The sequence below is a fragment of the Argentina silus genome (genome assembly GCF_951799395.1).
Source record: "Argentina silus genome assembly, chromosome: 6".
Lineage (NCBI taxonomy): Eukaryota > Metazoa > Chordata > Actinopteri > Argentiniformes > Argentinidae > Argentina > Argentina silus.
Genome location: NC_139660.1, coordinates 7,959,807 through 7,981,936, shown reverse-complemented (window position 1 = coordinate 7,981,936; position 22,130 = coordinate 7,959,807). Strand labels below are relative to the sequence as shown.

General features: G+C 42.4%; 1 protein-coding gene across 1 annotated transcript in view; it reads left to right on the top strand.

Moving 5' to 3' along the window:
- gabrg3 (gamma-aminobutyric acid type A receptor subunit gamma3) overlaps nt 1-22,130 on the top strand; it is a gene marked incomplete at both ends in the record, with an annotated part of 61,081 nt that overhangs the window by 1,005 nt on the left and 37,946 nt on the right. Inside the window, one exon of the mRNA XM_083671937.1 lies at nt 14,436-14,503. Coding sequence (XP_083528063.1) covers nt 14,436-14,503 — 68 coding nt within the window. The remainder of the gene's footprint in view (nt 1-14,435; nt 14,504-22,130) is intronic.

Sequence of the window (22,130 nt, the reverse complement as noted above, 5' to 3'; positions counted from 1 at the left end):
GTATGGGACTAAGATATGGGTATGACGTATTTAGTTAGAATGGAACTGTGTGAAAGAGCTCACGCTTTTTATGATAAGCACCGCTGTGAGATTTCTATGAAAACATATCCGTTCAAATTGTAGCATTGTGGGTTTGCAACACGGAAAACGATCGTGGAAATGATTAACTATTTGGGTAAAAATGCAAATCGTTTAAATGCATTGCATATACCTATATTTTGTATGGTGTTTTTATACACAGATTGTTGGATGCTGACTGTCTATTGATTACTATTTAGCATGGAATGTTTTTCCTAGATCACATGGTGGTTAACAATGTAGGCTACTGTTTACTGAGTATACAGTACATTACCAAACACAGTACAGGCTGCTATTAAGAGAATTGTATTCATTAGCTTAACAGCATCCCAATTTAGCGGAACATAAGATGACTACTTAATAATATTTAATAATTTGACTCCTTAGAGAGCCAGGGTTCCATCAACATTAAGTCAGACAGATTTGGTCTGAGAGTGGGGAAACCACTTTCTTTTCTTGACCGGGCACTAAGAGCATCTCCAAAAGTAGTCATGCACTGGCAATTCGACTCTGTCAACACTTTATCACCTTGTGGAGGACAAATAGTCTGACAAGCACAGTTTACACTTTGACAATGACGTCCTTGTCTCAGTCAAATGTACCATATTACCTGTCCAGAACCTTGCAATTCAGCCTGTGTGATTTCTTCAGAGTTATTGTGCTGAAAGAGAATAACTCCATGAAATAAGTTATGGATGGTTCATCTGAGGATGAACACAAAAGACAGCATGCTAGTATGTCTATTTAGAGAAAATCACTCAGTGCACCCTGGACAGCTCTCCCCTGTGAGATTGACGTATCATTGCTGCTTAGCCAAAGGTCTGATGTGGCCAGCTGGGTACTCCCTACATGACCTTGTGTCTTTTTTGTGAAACAGTTTTTCAGTGTGTTTTACCACACAACTCATATCCAAAAAGACACTTTACAATATGAAATTCTGCATTTCAAACAACTTGACCCCCTAATATATGCTCCATATGACAAGGAGCATACAGTGCTCTCATCTATTCTACAGAAACATACAGTACAACAAATGTACATCACAGGAGTATCTATAAGCATTTTTATTTCTTACATTCCATTTTTCTAGACCTGAGGCATATGTTGATATTTAGTTACTTAAGAGAGTCATGCAACCCACTGGGTATTTCACAGAAGACTCATAATTAGTATCCTATATAGACTGTAGTATGCAGAACAATGGAGAAAGTAATATTGATTTCCAGTGGACTGATAAGCCCAGTTTTTAGTTGTTTACATCATTTTTCCACCTTCCAGCATTCCCCAGAATTAATGAAATACAGAGTTATTTCATTCTGAACATTTTTCAGATGTCTGTCACCATTTTATGCCCCACAGGCACATCTTGGCTATGGATATTTAGAAGCCAGGCGTGGTCCCTATCACCAGACTGTAGTGTCAGGGTTCTTATTCTGTCTGCATGCTCTCTGGTTAATAGAGAAGGTAGATACTGTAGTTATGCATGGTTTGGCCTACAGTATGTACATTTAGACTCTCTCACTTGAAATATTGGGGGGGGGGGTTGTGATTTATATTAATATTTGTATTGTTTGGGTACAATTCTAAAGATAGTAGGTTGATATTTTGTGTGAATACATAGATAATTTTTTGTGATATCCTTCTGTTTAAATTACAGTATTATATGTGACATGGTCAACATCTTTAATTTCGCCATTCTCAACCAATTGTTTTAGACATCCAGTGCCTCATACAGTGTAATCAACATCATGACCTTTTCAATGAGCTGCTTTAGGGGCTCTTTCACACTATCGCACTTTCTCTCTCTCTCTCTTTGTCTCTGTCTCATTCTTGCGCACTCTCCTCCCCCCCCCCCCCTCCCCCCACACACACACACACGCACACACACACACACACACACACACACACACACACACACACACACACACACACACAGCCCACCCACCCACACACTGGATACACACACACACACACACACACACACACACACACACACACACACACACACACACACACACACACACACACACTTCCGTTATCCCTCAGTATGATTAAAATGTTACTTCTTGCATTGATGTTGCAAACCTCAGGTCCATTTTGTCTTTGATGTAACCCTCTGTTCAGTCTCAGTCAGGCACTTCATAAAGCACTTTTCTTTTAAGGAAAAGCCTAACAGATGGGCAGGAGCCAATGAAACATTTTCACAGAGTCATCACACTTACTTCAAAAAGTCATTTGTTGTGCCCTGTTGTCCCTTTGATAACAGAGGCAGTGCCAAGTCTTCATCTGAACCATGTTCTCTTAGGCATTAATGAGCTTGACTTTTTCAAAGCTTTTCATGGCTTCTGTCAATAATGGACTGACAAATTAAAACATGGAAAAAGCATTTGCATGGGAATCAATGTTAGAATGGTCTTAAATGGGGTTGTTATTAGCACGTCCTTCGTCAGAAGTAATCAGCTGCTATAATTTCTCTCTTTATGGCTTTGAATTAGACTGTTTGATAGTGCAATTACCTGGTTCTCACTTATATGCTAGCACAGAGATATATGGAGGAAGTAGGGAAGATAATGATCCCTCCCCCACCCCCAAGACAGGACAGATTTTGCCTGTAGCTTCTTTGATAGACGTGTCGCTCTATGGTGAGTTATTCGATGATTAAGTTCTTCCCAATCATAAATGTGGATGTGGAACATAGATAAGGATGATCTCAATCAGGGAATGTCAAGATATATATATTTTTTACTCAGATGTGTATTTTTAGTCAGCAGATCTATAATGCTTCCGTTTCAATCTATTTGAAAACCATGTTGGTGAGATTGGAGGCCATGTTATTGGAGGCCACCATTTCCCAAAAATATCTAATACAGAAACCATGGCTGGTATGATATACTGTACGATGAAAATGATAACACTTGAAATTGCACATTCCCTCATAGTAACTCACATTTGTCAGGACTAAATGTTATCTTTAGGAATATGGAACGAGAATGAGAGGCATGAAAGATGACACGATTTACTGCTCTCCTGGCTGTCAAGGAGAACAGGTGAGCAGGAGGAAATGAAGTCAAGCTCAAACCATCCCAACTCTATGATGACCTTACAATATCTGACCAGATAAAGACCCTGTGAAAAAGCATTGTATACCTTAAAAGAGTTTTATGATTCCCAAAATGGGGGTCTCGATAAAACTTTTGTGAAAGTATTAGGCCTAGTTATGCTCTGAATGTCTTGGGGTTCAGATTTTGATTCATTTTTGGTACTGGTGGTGGTTGGTGACACAATGTCACAGTCTATGTGACAGTAAGGAGTGGGGCTTTTAGGGGACTGACAGCATCTCTCTGATACCCCATATTGCCACTGACACCATCGATGTTCCTGCTGCAGTGCTGTTGTGGCCCGATTGTGTCAGCTTCCTTTTGGGCTGACGGGGGAACCCTCAAAACTGGGTCAGCCTACTCTGTGCTGCAACGTGCTACGCAGAGCAACAAGATGGAATCATTACCAGGGAAATGGGAAGCCTGTGGAAACCTGGACATGGCGCTAAGTGTGTGTGACACCGGACGCATTGGAATTTAGGGAGCGGACCCCTGGCGTCACTCTGAGTTTCCCTCAAGCCCTGGACTGCGTATGGCGACTGGCATGTCGGACTCAAAGGTGTCAGAGCAATGTGCTCTTCGGCCCTCAGAGTATGAGAGATGACACTGATTTATGTTTGTTTTAGGAAAGTGTCTCTCTCTCCATGTAGTGTGCCATGGACTGCACTACCGTGTTAGGTAGACCTCTGACCGTGTTATACATGAGAGAAGGGAGGAGAAAAAGAAAGAGAAAGACCAAGAGGACCGGAGCTGAGGAGGGTTAGCTTTGCAATGTTCCTGATTCAACCGGACTCTTTGTGTGCGTGCGTGTGTCCGAGCGTGTGGCGGCCCCGAGACCTTGGTGCATGGTTTTCTTTTATTGAGCATGTGTCCACATCCCCTGGCCACTGTCATCATCTGCAGCAACAGTACTGCAGTCGCTTGCTTTTGTCACCCACATATACCTGCATGTACAGTCCTAAGATGAGGATGTTCGGGGGCGCTTAGTGGCGTAGCACACTAATGAACATACCACATATATATAACATATATATACATATATATATATGTAACTAATGAACATACCACATATATATAACATATATATACATATATATATATATATGTAACTAATGAACATACCACATACTAATGAACATACCTGGTTAGATTCCAACCCTCGACCTATCTTGCATGTCATCCCTCCTCTCTCTCCCATCCTTCCTGTCAATCTCTACTGTCTCTATACCAATAAAGCAGAAATGCCCTAAAAACATATTTAAAAAAAAACAGATGAGGATGTTTGTGTTGGGATGTACAGTACTCAGATAAGCATGTTTATTCATACAGACGAATACAGGCGCTAACCTGCGCAAAACCTTGAGCTTCTCCTCCATTTCTCTCTGTCTCTCTCTAGCCCACCTGCCAATGTGTATTGAAGTCAGCCCATCTGTGACAGGGGAGAGTGCACACTGTGAATGTTATTTACTGTGAATGTTTTGTTTCACAAAGACATGCTGCTATCACAAGGCTGTGTGATCCTTTATCAATCGAGTGTGAATTACAGGCAGAGATGTGTCACATTGATTTAGAAATCACAAGGGACCTACAGTATAGTGAAGTTGTGTGGCAGTAATACTGTAATTTCTGCCATAGCCCAGCTACTGTATGCATATAGTACTGCATGTACCATCATGTACTATAGAACTTACCAGACTCCTTCTCTCTCTTACTGTGTATGTTAATGAGCTGCTCTGCATTGCACGACATAACACAGCACTCATGTTTAGCGTCTGTGCATTATGCTATGGTTCGCCACACAACACTAGCACAGGCTATCTGTGCAGACGGTTTGAGATCCATTTGAATGTGTTTTGATGAGCGAAATCCACAAATGTGCTGTTAAGTGCAATGCTAATTGCATATGAACAATATTGTGTCCTCTTTGACACAAGAGACCAACTAAGTATGAAATTGGTAATTAGTAGAAGGAGAATAATGATATGGCTATGAGTTAGCAACGACAGAGACGGGGAAGCTGTACTGTAGCATTACTGTAAGTCTTCAAGGGCTACAGGGATAATTGAATTGAAAGGATGCCATTATATTCCTTTTGTGACTTGGATTTTGCTTTTCTATTTGTTCTTGCTCTACCATAACCAAAACGATGGCAATTCAAAACCCATATACTGTAAGGTACTGCTAGCTGTGCTACTCTCTTTCAGAGGCTATATCTGCTTACCTCAGAGTTACTTATTATGTTGACCCACTGAGTGACCGCTTTTCACACCCTGCCCCCTTACTTCTCACTTCATCTTAGCTCACAACACCTATGATGCTAGGACTCACAACTGAATACAATCTTTCCCCCTTTAACCAGATTTTCCCTTTAACCAGTCTAAACTGGTTTCATAATGTAGGGTCTCAATTGCTGGTCTATGAATAGTGTGTCTATACTTGACTCCTGAACCCTATGAAGGTCAGCCAGGCTACTGGAGCTCGTCAGGGTGTGAGTGTCCTTGTCCCAGAGCGGCCAGGCCATGACAGTTCATTAAAGTTAGCCTTTGTGAGGGTCCTGTATAAGAGTCCTGCTGCACCACCTGGCCTGGGTTCCTCCCTCCCTCCCTGCCTCCCTCCCCCCTCCCTCCCTCCCTCACTAGCGGACACATGATAGGTTCTTGGCATGGCTAGCCAGGAGGAGGAGATCTGTTCTGCCTTTTTGAATATTTCAAAACCCATGGCATTTCATCCTGTAATGAGCCTAGACAGAGTGAGGAGCGAGAGAGAGAAAGAGAGAGAGAATGTAGGCTAAGAATAATAAATCCCTATGCTTTACGACAGTGTGTAAAGTTACTGTAGCAAAGAATAGGCTGTCTCTCCACAACAAAGTGTGTGGGTGTGATCTTCCGCATGGTATGGATGATCAGTGGTGAAAGGTGTGCCGTGTGGGAACTCGCTACACTTAACCCTGTGCCTGTCCTAGTGGGTTACAGGGAATTATCGGAAGTCAAACAGGGATGATTTCCCAAGCGGAGAGACTTAAGGAGCCATTTTCGTCCAAGCCCACACAGGATAATTTTCCGGTCAAAGGGACTGATCCTGAACAGGTCGAAACTGAATCAAAGCAGGAAATCCCATGAAAAGAAGGAGATTTGGAGCATGTTTGCCCAGACACGCACAGGGGATGTGAATAATGATCTAGTCTGTTCTCTAAGTCAGGACTTCTACTTGTACTCCCTGTGGGAGCTCACAGGCACATGCCCCAGCAGAGATATCTGTTCTGCACCCCCAAAGCTTTGCTTTTGGTGGTCATGGCATTGGTGTCTAATTTTAGGTTATGGACTACTGTACTGTATGTAATTCTGAGATATCCTAACCATAGGCCATAATATCTGTAGGGTTTGTGCACAATAGTATGAATCATCAACAAGTATCCTGCATGAATGTCAATTAATTAAAATTCCCTTAAAATCTAAATCTCCTTCAAAACAGGAGCTCATGTCAGAAGAACATCCAGGTTTCTATTAGCGGAAAACATCTGCTTTGAATATCTCTGGGTGCAGGTGATGAGATAATGTGACTTGACAAGGGCAGGGCGCACTGCTAATTTGATTCATACCAATAAGGCAAATATCCGCCCATGGCCACATGCTCTGTTTACCATCGGTATCACTGTCGGTATACGTCAAACAAAGTGACTGGGCTGTAATTTGTAGCCTGTGCTAATGTAGGCTCATTAATCAGGCATGGAGGGCGAGGCCCCAGCAGCGACCCTGGAGAGAGATTATCTACCAGCCCCAACGGGCCTGTTCATCATCCATATTGCCCACCCTAATGGTGAATAAATCTCATGGGAGGCTACGTTCCCCCTCTCGTAGACACACACTGGATGATGATGTACTGTCTCAGACCAGTTGTTACCACAGAGCAGATCATATCCTCTCTCTCCCCTGCGGTGGAAGTCATTCTCCCCGTGTTGTCAGAATTGGATCGGGAAAAATAGAAAGGCAAAGACGTGCTGTGGTGGAAACACCATACTGTACAGTAATGTACCCTGGTGGAACCAAGATCAGTCACTTCTCCTCCTCCTCGGCTTATCCTTACTGCTCTCCCTGCTGTAGCTTTGACAGACTATCTCTGTGACAGAGAGTTAATAAAGTAATAGGTGGTAACCAATGAGCTTTTAGATTTTTTGGATCATTCAAAGAAGCCACGAGCCGGTCCTCTGAGAAACAGCGCCATCGGCGTGATCAGTGGCCATGCATACAGTGTTTATCAATGTCCAGTAGCTAGCATGGCTGACATGGAGTTGATGGGTGATGAACCTACAGGCAACTCTTGATTAAGATCTACTCCATGTGTTCATCCCCACGGCACGTGATCTGTCTCCTCATCCTGTAGCTAATATACTGTAGCTAGCGTATGTACTAACTACATGTAACTAGTGCTCGCATTGTAAAGGCAGGTGCAGATTCATAGCCTGCAACAGAATTGCACTGCATAATGAAACACTCATGTAATGTACTCTCAGTGCCAGAGGTGCAAATCTTCAAAGGGCTATAATTAACAAGTCGTGTTATTGTACCTACAGCACCACCTCTTGTCTCATTTAGTCTCCCCTCCGCCCTTCCCTCTTATATTTGGTCTTATGTCGGTTCTCCCCTTTTCAAGACATTTCCGGTAATGTATTGATGTCCAAGCCTGGTCCTAGATGCAGACTGGCAGTTCTCTTTGAAATAGGTGAGGGTTACAAGCTGTTGACCTAGCTGTACTCACTGATCTATCTTTGTTATTTAAAGGTTAAGGAGGGAAGGCGTCTAAAATGCAAGGTCTAAGAGATGCTGCGTCTAGACAAGCTATTTGTACTTTTTAAGAGGGTGCAAAAAGCCATCTTGGATCTGAAAAGAGTCGCAAGCCAAGGAGTGTCATTCGAGAATCTATTAAAATGTAATCTATGGCTGGAGATAGAAAACTCTATCTGTGTCTTTCATTAAACCCTTCTGAGTGTAGCTTTGATGACAGTGAGAGAGGATCTGATCCAGTGGCTACTGTCAGGAGGGCTTTGAGTTCTGGAGCCCTTCAGGTGGCTACCTAGAGTCATTGCCTGGTGACACTACTCTGATATCTCTGCCACCAGCCTTTAATTACATCAGCTTGTGGTAGCGAGAGGAGAGTGCCTGCCACCAGCTACCAGACCCGGACCCGCAGGGACACTGTGGCCCATTATGGGAAATCTGGATCTCTGACCCGTGACAGATATTCACTCTGCCTGCTTTTACCTATCAATTCTCGAATGCCTGATACTGTTAAATCCTTGTTTCCGGAAAGGTAATGGATGACCTCATCATTAGCAGAGAGGTTATGGCTCTGCATTTGAAGAGGCTTTTAATGGATGTTTATGAGATGCATGTGGTCATTATTGGTCTGTTGTTGCTGAATTAATTAGTGTGCCTGTTGCCTGGCACCACTGTGCATTTGAATATTAATACACTGGTCTTTGAAAAGAGAAAGGCAAGGGGGGAGAGGGAGAGTGCAGAGCGCAGGGGTGACCAGGGTCGACCAGCAGGGTTGATTGTCTTTAATTTGTTTCTCATCATGTCGACGGCTTTACGGGTCAAAACTGTTCCTCTGGCAGGTCTTTAATAGGTCACCTGACACAGGAGGTACACTGTGGGCACTCTCTCTCATCAATGCTCCCAGGAGGATAGATAAAGTACGTCAGGGCAGTGAGTTATAATGTATTAGCGACAGGTACTTCTATTCAAGTAATTAAAAGGGAAAATTAGGATTCATTACTGTATCAAATATATTATTGCAAATATGTTAACTCAATACAGCGCTTGTGAATCTGAAATATGAACGCTTCCCAGGATATTTGCACTATACTGTACATGACCTCTTGTGGTTTTCCATGTGCAAATACACCACAGACTTAATGTACATACACTGAAAAACTGTTACTCAGCCATATACTTACAGTATATGAGAAGCCTTTCTGTGAGATCATCAGCCGGGACTCTGTGGGCCATGTTTCCCAGTGTGCCGTCTGTTCTCACGCGAGAAGAGCCCTGGACGGCACCAGAGAAACTCCTGCTCTGGATTTAATTGGCTGAGACACAGAGCCTCTATAGACCGGTAATGCACAATGATGGAACACTTTGGCACACGAGCGTGAATGGTTTATTACGACAGTGCCATGTCAGAGCTGCCGCTTGATAGATTTAAAAGATTGGGATTTAAACGGCGGTATAAGCTGAGCGTGAAATCCCGCGTGTGAATTGTTCATGACATGTTGTTCAATAATGTGAGAGCAGTGTAGGAGGAAACCCCAGTGTCTCTCACTAGGAATACAGTTGACTGTGCTGGATGAAGGTCTCTGTAAAAGCTTGTTCAGGGGCTCTAGGGCTTTGATCTAGGTCTGTGTAAAGGCTGGTCCAGAGGCTGGATGTAGGTCTGTGTAAAGGCTGGTCCAGAGGCTGGATGTAGGTCTGTGTAAAGGCTGGTCCAGAGGCTGGATATAGTCTGTATAAAGGCTGGTCCAGAGGCTGGATATAGTCTGTATAAAGGCTGGTCCAGAGGCTGGATATAGTCTGTATAAAGGCTGGTCCAGAGGCTGGATATAGTCTGTATAAAGGTTGGGCCAGAGGCTTCAGGACTGGAGGGGCTGTGATCCAGCAGGTCACCTGGCTGCCCCCTCTCCTCTCCTCTGCCTGCCATCACATGTGTGGTGTGACGATTAATGGCTTACTGTCAGACACCAGTGTGTCTCTCTATGACCCAGCCCCACGGACCAGCTCACACGAGCCATCATGGGGAACCGTCCGTGACATTATCAGCATTGCTCATATGGAGAGTGGAGAGGAGTATAACCTAGACGACACCACATTAATGATTCTGGTCAGTGAGTGGAACTGGATGAACTGTGGGTTATTGAGCATGACGTGCATGTTTGCTGTCCATGGCCTTGACTTGCGGCTTTGTTTTCTAGGCCGAGACAAGAGGTGAGAAAGCAGGGTAATTGATGCTTAGGTGGGATGACACCCTCACTGAAAAGCCAAGGGAAATCATGAATTGTTGTGGTGTTGCAGCGGGGTTTGGGGTAAAAAATTAAGCAAAACCTGTTGGAGCTAGAGGCATTCATCTCCCTAAGTTTTGTCTTCCTCAGGTGAGATGTTGTGAAAAGTGGTGGAAGCTGTAATGACAGAGAACTCTGTTCCCCACTTAAGCCATCTAAATACAGCTCATCCAGGGAGCTGACGAGTGGAAATGAGTCCATTATACCATGTAAAAGGGGAATTAAGGTGTATATAGAAATGACTGCCCTCTATTACTGAATACCTAATGCAAGTGCATCGGGTGTCAGAAACGGAACGACGCAACACCGGAGCACTTTTCTCTCTCTTGAGACTTGAGTTTGAGGCTGAACCGCATGCTAATGAGTGGAGATGCTGGAGAACTGTATATTTCAAGTGTAGTCAATATCGTTGAGCATTGCAACATCCTATCTGTCTTGGTTCATAATCGCTAAATGGATATGTGCGCTCTCTGTTTTGCTTGAAAATGTCTTTCTAAATATACCTTGTTGATGCTGAGGTGGTTTCTATTTGTATCCCTAAAAAAGCAATCGTTTGGTCATTCCAGTAGATCTGTCAACTGAGTTGAGTCGAGTCAGTCTCACTTGAAGAGAAAATGTCCATCTTTACTTTGTGTCGATATTTCGGTTCAAACTCACTTTTTAAAAAAATTCTCTCAGAGAAAACATATGTGACAGCTTTCCTTTTCAGACCATTTATCTACTTTGATTGAAAGGATCAGTAATGTTGACACAGTTTGAATGGAAGCTTCACAGCGCATCACTCCTTGGCTTATGAATAAATACTGCAATCTCCCTACAGGAATGTAACTATATTAGCATTAGTGTCCCCTACTAGAATCTGCTCCACTTCCTCCCCCATGGCCTGATGTTTACCAGACATACTGTAGCCAATATTCCTCCCAAAAGAACACCTCCACCCTCCTGGATTACTGTCAGCTGTCTGAAACATATGGACACAGAGGTTAAGAGGCTTTGTAGCTTTGGGTTCAGAACATATTGTAGCAGAGGCACAATATATAGCACTGTTTTCCTCACCCTTGAGTCTGACCTCACACCTGATGTCAGTGCAGTCTCACTTCTCAAGTAAGTCTCTAGCTAGCAATATCCAAGGTATTCTACCTTTAAAACATATCACAGGCCTCTCTTAAAAGTAACTAAACATCATCCAAGTCACCAATTATGTCTCTATTTTAGGGACAGGTCTTAGACAGTGAGAGACATCTGCCTGACATGTCACATTAACATCACTACACTGTAGAGAGCAGTGGAGGCTGGTGGAGGTAGAAATCGGAGGACAGGCTCATTGTAATGCGTGGAATGGAATAAGGAATGGTATCAACCATGTGTGTTTGATACCATTCCTCATTCCATTCCATGCATTACAATGAGCCTGTCCTTCGATTTCTACCTCCACCAGCCTCCCCTGCTAGAGAGAGAGAGAGAGAGAGAGAGAGCAGGGAGAGAGAGACTGTCTCACCTGAAATAGATTCACAGCACACACCCTGAAGTAGGTAGAAGAACTTTCATACACCAAGAATAAACTGAATATTAGGAGGAGATGCCTCATGTAAAAAGAAATACGAATTATTGTTTATACAATCGCACAACAGTTGTACATTCACCTCATAATTGATAATAGGTAGAAGGATAGGATAGGGCTCCTTTTTGTTTCTTTCCAAGTTTCGTTTTTTTTTCTGCATCCATGGGGATCTATGGAGGTATAATATTCATTATTGTCAATTGTAATAATAATAGCAATTGGGGCGATAATTGGATGGCTGGCAGCGGCAGGTCTGGTGATTTGCCTTTGTTACTGTTACACTCAGGGAATACAGCCATGTCTGTTGCTGTTGATTCACCAATTTACAGAGGCTCACTGACTGACATGCTTGTTTAGTGGCAGTAAAGATAAGAAAACACCCCATGAGGTTAAGGAAGCCCCCTCATTGTGGTTGGAGCAGAGGGGCCTAAGCTAAGGATGACAGGGGGCCATAATGAAGGGAAAATGGAGGCAGGTTGGGGCCACTGTCCCTTGACCCACAGCCCTGCCTGTATGAGAGGGAGGGTCATCAGTGAAATGGAACAGGTCGATTAGCCCTGAACCTAAACCTGTGGGACTTTCACTCAAACGACAGTTCAGCTGTAATGAACTGCCCAATCTCAGTCTGAGGCCAATAACAATGTCAAGTGCAGAGGAGTCGGAGAATAGACCTTTCACTGCTGTCCAGAGCAGATCAAAGTGACAGCTAGCGCCTGGCTGGGCCGAGGCTGGAGGGGAGGGGTTGCGTGCTGCTGCTGTTGCTTTCCAAACACTTCACCAGAAATCCTCTGCATATACCATTCACACCGAATCTCGGCACCTTGGATGTGCCATTATTAGATGACTTGTAAGTGTCAAGGATGTGATGGAGGATTCTTTTTTAAGCTCCCTGTTGCGATGTCAGTGACTCACAGAGAGCTCCCATATAAAAGTGTCACTTTCATGCTTTGCAAGTCTTTGCTGCAGTTTGAGGCTTCGTTCCTGCAGGGCCTTGCTTGCACTCTCCCGTGGTGTCCATTGTAACCTTGCATTTCAATAGAACTATTCACCCAGAATTACCTCTATTGCACAGCCCTGCACCATCACTTTTGTGGTTCTGGACATGCAGTGATGTAAAAATGGTAGGCTGTCAACTTTCTTGCAGATCTGAAATTTTTTGTAAGTTTTTTTGTCACACTTTAAAGTGCCTGTGGCGTTTATAACCTGTTCAGTGCCCATCAAAGTAGCTTGAATTAAATATATCTGTGATGGTCTGCTACCTACAGTGATAACTCTTTTTAAAGAAATAGGAAAGACTAAATGAATGGCCTTCCACCATTGTAAATCTGGTATAGTTTGGCATTTGCCATTAAGTTAATCCGAGCAATCATGAAATAATAAGAAAATAGTAAAGGAGCTCAAGAGTTTATTGTTGTTGTGGATAATAATGGTTTTCAATGCAATAGAAAATATACAGTACTAAGATATGAAAGTGGTGCATCCGAAATGCAAACTAAAAATAAGAAATGGCCCCTACAAAGTCTTTCAATTCACATTCTTGGAAATTATAATTTTCACGTCTTTGGTCAGACCTTGCCCCTAGTTGCTTGCCATTGTAACTCTCTACTCTTATTAGAATTAACCTCCGTTAATGGGATGAAAGTCACCTCATGGACGGTGCTAATGGAGACATCCAGATGGTGCTGAGCCCCGTCCTACTGGACTCATTTAAAATCAGTTCTGACAGCCAGAACAGGTGTCAGTGGAAACTCCGGCCCAGAGCAACTAACCTCACTATGGTTGGCTACTGGTGATAGTCATTAGCATGACAGGGAAGAAAAGTGTGTTTTACATATTACATGCAGTAAAGAAAATAGGTTTTTCTTATGTTATTTACATTTTCATATTTCAGTCAGTAAACAGATTTTTATATTCAATGCAAAAGGAATATGAAACACATTTTAATTCAATATAAATCTCAATCAGGGCACTAAAATAAAAGATTAAAGTTCAACAACTTGAGAAAAAAAAAGTGATACAGTACTACAGTACAGTAAAGATACAGTACTGAGAAGAATCCCGTCAAGACACTGAAGTTCACAACAGGTAGGTTGAACTTTGTCTAAGGCCTATTTGCTTATTCACCTTTTATTTCCTGGGCAGATGTCTGCAGGCAGCTGTTCAAAAAGACTCCAGTGCACTCCCTAATCCACACCTCCCATGAGTCACGCTGCTTGGGGACTTGAGGGGTGCGCAGTCAACAGTTCCATACTGTTGCTAATTATTCATCTCATGGGCACCATCATCTGCTCCCTGCTCCTTGATGCAACTGATTAAGTTCTTGGAGCACCTGTCCACCTTCTCCATAGACAAATGAATGTGTTGTCACTCTGTCATTGTGGAAGGACACTGTGCATTATACTTGAGTCATGTATGTTATCACTGAAACTGGCAGACAGCGGAATCAGGGGATATGATTATCACTACTTACTAGTACAGCTCCCTGGGGAGGGGCCTCTGGAACATCCTGATAATTGAATCTGAATTATTGAAATTGATTTGCCTCCTAGGTATTCTCTGTCATAGGGGGGTCAATATGAACCTTGAACTCTGACTGTTGTCTGTGAATGTGAATGAAGTTGTATCCTTTCTCTTTCTTTTACAGTTAAACCAACCGTCATAGACGTTGACATATTTGTGAACAGCATTGGACCTGTATCATCAATAAATATGGTAGGTGAATGAATATTATTGTTTCTTGTAAGGAAATTAGACTGTGACATACACACACACACACACACACACACACACACACACACACACACACACACACACACACACATACAGACACACACACACACACACACACACACACACACACACACACACTTTTCACATCTCAATTCTGTAGTCAGCATTGTGTGTACTTCCGTTTAGCCCATCTGTTCCAGGCAAGGCCAGAGGCTAGCTTCCAGAGGTGGGAGTTTATATCCAGCTTTAACCAGCGGCTCACTGGAGACCTAGGAGGCTATGGTGTGAGGCTAAACCTCACTGTCTGAGGGGATAAGTCCGAGCGGACGAGAGGGAAAGAGATCAGAGTGGGAGAGGAGAGGAGGGAGCTTAGAGGATATGTGAGGGGAGAGGATAGAAAGGTAAAGAGAGAGAGGACTGAGGGAGAGAGTTCAAAGAGGAAGTATGTGGAAATAGTGGTGGGAGAGGAGAGTAAGAGTTCACATTTGTCCAATCTAGAGACAGACAAAAAGGAGAAGCTTGGGGGTGCTTAGTGTTCAGTGGATTTGAAGAGTGGACGACTATGGTGTTGGGAAGGGATGCTCAGGAGGGGGTGTTCAGACTGTGGTCAGGATGTTGAGGTTTGAGAAGGAAGAAAACACTGAGTCAAACAGAAATAAAAATTTCCTCAGGTAGCCCGAAGGGCCTAAGGTCATCTCTGCTGGTATTCTGAAATGGACTCTGATTTTGAGGAGGGACAAATAATAAATAATGAGGTGATTCAAACCATCTGGACAATCAAGCTCTATCGATTAATGAGCCTCTAAGGGGGGCCAGAAAGAGATTTATTCACCAAAAAGATATTATTTCAGACTAACGGAGTGAAACAAAATATGCAGTACCATCAAATTCCTTTCATATGAAAAAGTGTTCATTGGTATTTCAAGATTATGATTAGAACAGGAGAGGTTTACATTGTGGTAACTCAGTCTTCTAATCACAAGCACAAAAAAACTAAACAATAAACACCAACACCAACAACAACAACAGCAACAACTACCACCATACATACACTATATACTTTATGGTGGATAATAATGCCTTTAGGTTTGCATTTAGATAAACAATGAGAATATTAAACCATACTAAGATAATACAGTTTACCAATCTTATTCATTTCAATCTATTACTTCAGTGTTATGAGCTGGCACAGTAGAAAACATTTAAAAGCAGGAACATACACATTGCTCTCAGACACTGGACTGTATCTTACACTACCATCTCCAAATAACTCACTTTTTGTCTCTGACAATTTCAATTTCTGGGCAAATGCCAAAAAAGTACAATAGCAGTTAGAGTGGTAATATTTGCACTTTATACAGTAATAGTGTTGTCACAGTCAGCAGTTTTATCTGTCACTGTCTAGAGCTGTCTGTCTGGTGTCATCACTCATTCTAAACATCCAGTATTCGGTCAGATTACAATTTTTTCCACAGTAAACAAATAAAGTATCACGTTATGTTCTTACCTTCAGTTTGGAAATTGCTGAAGATGGTTGCATGTTATAACCATACTGTAGATAGATACTGTATAGGATTTTCAGCTTGTGTAAGCGAACGAATCAACTGTTGTTTTGGCTGTGAGGCTTATATTATCTCTGCATTCAGTGTAGCTGTACATGTTTAGGTGCTATTAAGGACATGCGTCTCTTTTCTTTTCAGTGTGACAAGCTAATTTTCAGTTGCGTTTTCTGAGGGGAATTCATTTATCAGTTGTCACTGTTTTATTGTTTTCAATTTTAATGGAGTTATTAAATAAATAGCATTATGGTGTCTCAAGGAGAATTCTTTATGCTTCAGGAATTACGAAGTATGTGAGATATGATGTCCCCTGTAGTCCTTGATGTTAGAGAAATGTAAAACAATACAAACAACAGCTTAGACAATACAATGTAGATGGAGTGTGTGTTGTTATTGTATGTGGCTATCTATGCACTGTGAATATATTTCCTGCTTTATTTTCTCTATTGTTGGTGCTTCTCATTATCATTTGCGCTCTGCTTCCTTTTGTGTTTTGCTTTTGTGTTTGCTGCTCAGGATTAAATAAGACAATTATCAAGGTGCTTTAAAATCTGATTTGAGCGTGATGGACAATGAATGCTACATGGATAATTTACTGCCAATTAACTAATCAAACAATCATCATTCAAGAGCATGTAGGGGCATCATCACTTTGGTAAGCAAATAGGCTTTTGTAATTGGCATGCACCCTGTGTGCCCAATCATTGTCAAACAGGAATCACTCTCACACGTCCTCTGTTGCACAGGGGGTTAGAATCCCTGCTGGTCAGTTCTATAATTGGGGAACGGTAAATATGGCTCTGAAGAAATGTATTTAGCTAAGATGACATTTACATGTAATTGTCCCTGCTGTTTAAGTTAATTAGTATTCAGTGTTATGCTAATATCTCAATGAATAAGCAATGCAGTGGAATGTTGTAGAGTACAGTACATGTTTGAAGGAAGGGGCAGGCATAGGTTCCTTGTTGATATTGTTTTTATTATATTTGTTTACAGGAATGAAACTATGTATTCAGTATGAAGACTTTGGCATACTTGTTTATGTGCATGTATGCGTTTTGTGTGTGTGAAAGAAATGGGTGATAAAAAAGGGATGTTGTTGCAACATCGAACCAGGTCGCTTTAAGCTGCACCTCAATGTGCCATTTTAAAAGCCTTGGGATTACAGTTAACAATGATATGAAAGAGAGTAGGGCTTAGCGATTCCAGCAGGTCATCACCAGCACAAAACACAGTTAATACCCAACAGAGAACAGACAGAGACCATGCATGGACTGTCCTTAGTCGGCCCCATCCCATCGCTCTCCTACAGTAAATTCCCAGGACAGAACCTGAGCAGAAATATACCAGTCTTTTCTGTTCTGCCCCTAAGCCCCGCCACACTTCATCGCCCATAAGACTTCACTCTTCAAACTGTGTAATGATCCAATGGACAGCTTGCAGTGTTCGGTTGCCCATTTAGAATATACATCATTTGTTCTCTGGGGTAGAAAGCAGGTCACCATAGAAATGCCTGCTGTAAAAGAAACAAGTACAGTGTGTGTGTGTGTGTGTGTGTGTGTGTGTGTGTGTGTGTGTCTGTGTGTGTGTATGTGTGTGTGTGTGTGTGTGTGTGTGTGTCTGTGTGGGTGTGTGTCTGTGTCTGTGTGTTCACTGTAGATTGACCATGCAGTGTGTATCATAGACAGTGTTTGGTGTCTGGTTAATCTCTATTAGTGTGGTCTTACTCCATACAAAGCAGTGATACGTAAAGTGTTGAGAGCACCAGACTTTGCTCCCTACATGATTTGATGTGCACTCGTCCTCCCAACCACATCCTTTGCGCTGTAACATTGCCAACATAAGCCCCACCACACATAAGCCCCGCTATTTCAAAGACAGACACCCCCATGTCTCATTTATCCTCTATCAGCCATCAAACCTTTGATTGTACTGTACCTACGCATCCAGTAAACTGTCAGGAAATGTTGTAGCATCTTGTGTGCTCTGTGACAAATTACTGTCCGAAATATTATTGATTATTTTATTTAACAAGCATATCTCAAACAGTGCTTGATAATGTACAGATCAATAAGTCAAAATGTGCTTGTTGAGTCTTTCAAATAAGTTATACTATATCTGTGGCAGAGCACACAAACATTTATTTCATATTCCAGAAGCCCTGACTTATTATAGAGGCACAACAAGGAGGTGCTTGGACTGCACTCCAACCGCTTCCTGGGGACTGAGGGAGAGATCATAACATACACTGCCTCTCACCTGGTGACCAGGCACGTGCACTGGAGGGACAAAAGGGGCAACGCTACCTGTCTCTTTGACCTGCCACTTACAAAGTGCCTTCCTGGATACATTCCAAAGTATGTTAAATATTTAAAAAGTGAACCCACTTGACATTTAGCATAGAAGCTTATTACAGGAGCTACTGTCGACGGATGTGTGCGAGTGTGTATATCGTACCAAACAACACTTTTTGCATTGACTACTTTTCGAGTGTTGAACTGCCGCATGCGAAGACTGACGGGAGTAGTCTGGGGGTAGTCTGGGAGTAGTCTGGGAGTAGTCTGGGGGTAGTCTGGGAGTAGTCTGGGAGTAGTCTGGGAGTAGTCTTCACCTTCCCCTCTACTCGCGCATAGCCTAGCATACCTCCATACTGCCGCCGCTGCGCTGAATTCCTCCCCATGTCACGGCCCTAAATGCCTCCAGTGGGTCGAGATCTGAAGAAATCCAGGCTTCAATACCGCAGTGGGCTCCGATCTCGGAGCCCTCGTGGGTAAGTACACTGTCCCCTCCACCCGAGAGCTTGCTATCGCTCGCCGGCTAGCCTGCTAACTAACCCACTAGCTTACTAGCTGGTCCATCAGTTAACCATCCAAACAGCGACCCCTCCGCTCATACTCGCCTGTACATACGCTGTTACTGGCCGAGGTTTTCTGTCTCCCCCAGCACCATCATTCCACCCCTCACCGGTGCACCTGGCTGCAATTCCTGTCTTCTATTTAGCCAGACGATAGTCAAACTTGAAGCCAGAATAACAAATCTTTACCAGATTAAGATGGATGAACAGTTTATTGACATATACAGACATCGGACAGCTTGATTCCACTCCAATCCTGTCCCTGGCCTCGCTGGTGCTTCCTGGTCTCTGTTAGGAGCCAAGCCCAATCTGCTGGCCAACTCTATTCCGCACCAGCCTGAGCCACGGCAAACAATTGCCATGGGCAGGGGCAAACATCATGGAAGGTGTTCCGTATGGCACTCAGGCCCAGTCCAGGCTCTTCAACTGGAAAACCGCTTTGCCATACTGATGGATGATGAGGAGTTCCCACCCCTGGCTGACCACCTTCCGCCGCCTCCGGTGTCTCATCCTGTCACCCGCACCGTGCCCCAACTCCCCCGCCCAATTCGCAACCCCTCAACCCCCCGTCCAGTCTCTCTCTTCTGAACCAGCTATACTCCTAGTAACATTATACCGCCCTCCTAAACTATTTTTTAACTTATTTTTTAACGTCCTATTATATGCCTTAACAAATCATCCTGAAACTACAATTAAAACACAGCACCTGGACACTAGATCAGAGCGGCAGTTTGCCGAGCTAGTAGATTCCATAGATCCAAATATTTTGAATCATTCTATTAATGAAATGGTGGATGCCTTCAACAGTGAACTGGGTGTTATGCTTGACAGAGTAGCTCCTGTAAAGACTAAAAAAAGGTCTTGTAGCAAAGTGACGCCTTGGATGAACAAAAATGTTGGTGACCTAAAAAGATCCTGTAGGAAAACTGAAAGAACATGGAGGAAAACTAAGCTACAGGTTCACCGTGCCATTCTAAAAGAAAAAGAAAACCATCGAAATGAGAGAAGGACCCACTTCTCTGAAATTATTACAGAGAATAGTGGAAACTCTTGTTCTCCACCATTGATAGACTACTAAATCCAACCCCCTTCGACACAGTCAGTCAGGCATCCGCTTTGAAATGTGAAGAATTTGCAAGCTTCTTTAAAGACAAAGTCACCTCTATAAGGGTGGGCATTGCTAATACAGCTAATAAGTTTGGTGACACACCCAAAAACAGCCCCCTGAAATGTAGATGTTTTAGCAATATTACGTAATCTGATCTCAGCAAAATTGTAAATTCCCTAGTAAATTCCTTAAGAATGTATATGATAGTTTGGCTACCTCTATTCTTAAGATAATTAATACCTCATTGGAAACAAGTATATTTCCTACAGCCTATAAGACTGCTGTAGTGAAACCTCTACTTAAAAAGTCAAATCTAGATAATACTATCCTTAGTAATTACATGCCTATATCTAACCTACCCTTCATGAGCAAAGTACTTGAAAAAGTGGTTTTTAATTCAGTTCAATACCTTCCTCAATGAACAGTGTCCTAGAGAAATACCAGTCAGGTTTTAGATCTAATCACAGCACAGAAACAGCCTTAGTCAAAATAGTAAATGATCTTAGACTTGCTATTGACTTAAACCAAGTGTCAATCCATATTATTTTAGCACCATTAGACACCATTGATCATAACATTTTAATTCACCGCCTTGAGAAGTGGGTTGGTCTCTCTGATAGTGTTTTAAACTGGTTTCAAACCTACATTACTGGGAGAGAATTTTATGTTAGTCTAGGGGAACGTGTGTCTGTAAAAAATGACTTACCTTTCGGTGTAGCCCAAGGGAGCTGTCTTGGTCCCTTGCTATTTTCCCTGTATATGCTTCAAAAAACCCAGACAGCCTTTGCTCTCTGACCGCCTGTTTGGCCTCTGGATTAGTGACAACCTTTTAAAGGTGAATGATGATAAAACAGAGATACTTTTGGACCAAAATCACCCTTTTAGGTTAAAAGTCTAGGTGTCAAGTTAAAAGTCTAGGTGTCATTTTAGATTTGGATTTAAGTTTTAAACCCCATATTAGTAAAGTGACCCAGACAGCTTTTTTCCACCTGAGAAATGTTGCCAAAGTACGGCCATTTTTAACACAACAGAATGCTGAGAAACTAATTCATGCTTTAATCACTAGTAGGTTAGACTACTGCAATGCCTTTTTTACTGGTCTCCCAAAAAAGTCTGTAAAGAAATTGGAACTCATACAGAATTCTGCCGCTAGACTGTTAACTAAGACCAAGAAGAGAGAGCACATCACTCCTGTTTTAGCTGAACTGCACTGGCTCCCTGTTTCTTTTAGAACTGATTTTAAGTTCCTTTTAATTACCTACAAAGCTCTTAATGGCATAGCACCTTCATACATCTCTGACTTTTTAATATCCTATCAACCACCAAAAGCCCTTAGATCCTCCAATGCTGGTCTTTTAATCGTGCCCAAAGTACTCCACAAACAAAGCAGGGAAGCTGCTTTTAGGTGTTATGCACCAAAATTGTGGAACGTCCTGCCCATGTATATCAAACAGGAAGGCTCTGTGGACATTTTTAAGAGCTTAAAACATACCTTTACTGGAAGGTTTTAGCTAACCCATTTTTAGCTTGTGCTTTATCCCCTAAACAAGTTTTTATTTTATTAAATTTATTTCTACTAATTTGTTTTAATTTATTTTCATCTATGCTGTTGTATTTATTTGTTCTTTCCATATTTATTTGTTCTTGTTTTAACGCTTCAAATGTACACTTTGAGCAGCATTTTATGTATGAAAGGTGCTATACAAATAAAGTTTAGTATTATTATTACACAACCAAAGGAAAAGTAATGGGGGGAGGACTGAGAAATACCTGTATGTGAATGAAAGACAGCTCTACACTGTCTGCATACACAAAGATTCATATTTTTCCTGTTGATAAAATACTATGAACTTGTAGATCTGCACATTGGGCACCATTTTTCATGAATATACTGTATGGCCCTTGTTGAAGGAACACTGATTGATAGCACAAAACAAGTGTGGACAGTATCTGGTGGTTTGGACCACAGTTAGTTGGTTGCTTATTGAATCTGGCAGGTAGGCGCTTCGTCTGATAAATGACTCCTGTCATTAAAGTCTGTCAAGAGGAAACAAGTTCTCCCTAAAGACAATAGCTGTCATCCTCCCT